The sequence below is a fragment of the Mandrillus leucophaeus genome, unplaced genomic scaffold, assembly GCF_000951045.1.
Source record: "Mandrillus leucophaeus isolate KB7577 unplaced genomic scaffold, Mleu.le_1.0 Scaffold151, whole genome shotgun sequence".
In the NCBI taxonomy this organism is placed as follows: domain Eukaryota; kingdom Metazoa; phylum Chordata; class Mammalia; order Primates; family Cercopithecidae; genus Mandrillus; species Mandrillus leucophaeus.
In genome coordinates, this window is record NW_012101488.1 from 873691 (window position 1) to 875733 (window position 2043).

At 55.1% G+C, this 2043-nt stretch overlaps 1 protein-coding gene across 4 annotated transcripts in view; it reads right to left on the minus strand.

Moving 5' to 3' along the window:
- The window catches only part of TRAPPC6A (trafficking protein particle complex 6A), a 26455-nt gene extending 24968 nt beyond the window's left edge, over positions 1-1487 (minus strand). For 2 of the 4 annotated variants that reach the window (XM_011975084.1, XM_011975082.1), the window contains exon 1: positions 1380-1482. In XM_011975084.1, coding sequence (XP_011830474.1) covers positions 1380-1463 — 84 coding nt within the window. In that variant the 5' untranslated portion in view covers positions 1464-1482. Of the gene's footprint in view, positions 1-1337 lie in introns of all 4 variants that reach the window. The other 2 variants (XM_011975080.1, XM_011975083.1) reach the window with 2 other exon arrangements.
- Between the last annotated feature and the right edge of the window lie 556 nt (positions 1488-2043).

A 2043-nucleotide genomic window follows, 5' to 3' on the forward strand; every position in this document is an offset into this window, starting at 1 on the left:
GAGGCAGGAGAATCGCTTGAACCCAGGAGGCGGAGGCTGTGGTGAGCCAAGATTGTGCCATTGCACTCCAGCCTGGGCAACAAGAGCGAAACTCCGTCTCAAAAACAAAAACAAAGACAAAAGGCCATGTGCCCTAGCTCATGCCTATAATCCCAGCACTTTGGGAGGCCAAGGCACATGCATCACCTGGGGTCGGGTGTTCTGAGACCAGCCTGGCCAATGTGGCAAAACCCCATTTTTACTAAAAATACAAAAATTAGCCAGTAGTGGTGGTGCCAGCTGCGCTTGTGGTCCCAGCTACCTGGGAGGCTGAGAAGTGGGATGATCGCTTGAACCTAGGAGGTCGAGGTAGCAGTGAGCCATGATTGCATCACTGCACTCCAGGCAGCCTGGACGACCGATCAGGACCCTGTCATGCATGCCTGCACACACACACACACACACACACACACACACACACTCCCAGGCCAGTTGTGGTAGTTCACGCTTCTAATCCCAGCACTTTGGGAGGCCCAGGCGGAAGAATCACTTGAGTCTAGGGGTTCAAGACCAGCCTGGGCAACATGGCAAAACCCCATCTCTCTTTTTTTTTTTTCCTGAGACGAGTCTCGCTCTGTTGCCCAGGCTGGAGTGCAATGGCACAATCTTGGCTCACTGCAACCTCCGCCTCCCAGATTCAAGCCATTCTCCTGTCTCAGACTCCAGAGTAGCTGGGATTACAGGTACACGCCATCAAGCTCGGCTAATTTTTGTAGAGACAGGGTTTCACCATGTTGGCCAGGCTGGTCTTGAACTCCTGACCTCAGGTGATCCAACCGCCTCGGCCTCCCAAAGTGCTGGGATTACAGGCGTGAGCCACAGCACCCAGCCGGCATATTTCAGTTTGTTATTTGACTCCCCAGTGAAATGTAAGCCTCACGAGGACAGGGATTCTGTCTTAGAACAGTGCCTGGAATACAACAGACACTCAATAAGTGGGTGTCGAATGAATAAATGTCCCATGCTGAGGCTCAAGTACGTTATGATGCTCATTTTACAAAAGAGAAAATTAGGACAAAGATTAAGTCATTGGGTCGCACACCTTGTGAATGCCGAGTACTCAGCACACGCCCAATAACAGCATTATTATGATTACTTGCCGCTTACTCAGGCCGTGAGCTAAGTGCTTTACCCTGAGTCATCTCGCTCAATTTAGCAATAACCCCAAGCCGGCACCTTCGCGAACCCCACTTTCCAGAGGAGGAAGCCAGCGCCAGATGTGGCCCTGCAAGGCCGGGGCTGGGTCGGGGTTCGAACCTGGACGTCTGACAGGCCCTCCGCTCTCCCCGAGGCGTTACCGTGGTGGCCCCCACTTCCTCCCCACGGGACCCGGCGCTCACCCCCGGACCGGGGTCGGGGTCGTGAGCCCACAGCTCCGCCACCATCTCCGTGTGAAGAAACTCGAAAAGCACAGTGTCCGCCATGAGCCCTTCTCGCGCGCCTAAAGATGCGCCCAGCGCTTCCCGCTCTCATTGGCCAGGCTTGGTAAGCCACGCCTCTCAAGTCACGGCGCGAGCCCTCCTACTCCCGCTTCCGCTGGTGTTTTAGACTAGCCCCGCCTCCCCACCTCCGGCTCAGGTGGTGTGCGCGTGAGCCTGGGATACTAGGGGGCGGGCCTACTCCTTCTCTGGCCGCACGTGACAATATCTTCTGCAACTTGCTGCCGTCCCTTCCCTATTTCCGGGTTCTTGAGCATTCCTATTGGCCAAATGACTGGTTACACGTGACATACTCGGCTTTTAAAATCCCTATTTGTCCATTCCAGACTTTCCTCGTCGCACAACCTGGAAAAGCCGGCCCAGCCGCTTCTCTATTGGCGGTTCCTCCATTCATGTGATCTTCTGCACACTCCCTCAAAGCTGATGTTGAGAACTTGCATCCTGATTGGTAGTCGAGCGAATCCACGTGACTTGGCCGCTAATGCCCGCCCAACCCGCTCCCCTATTGGTCGAGATTGCAGCCCTTCAGCTGCCACGGTGAGGACTCGGCACTCGGGCAAGGAAG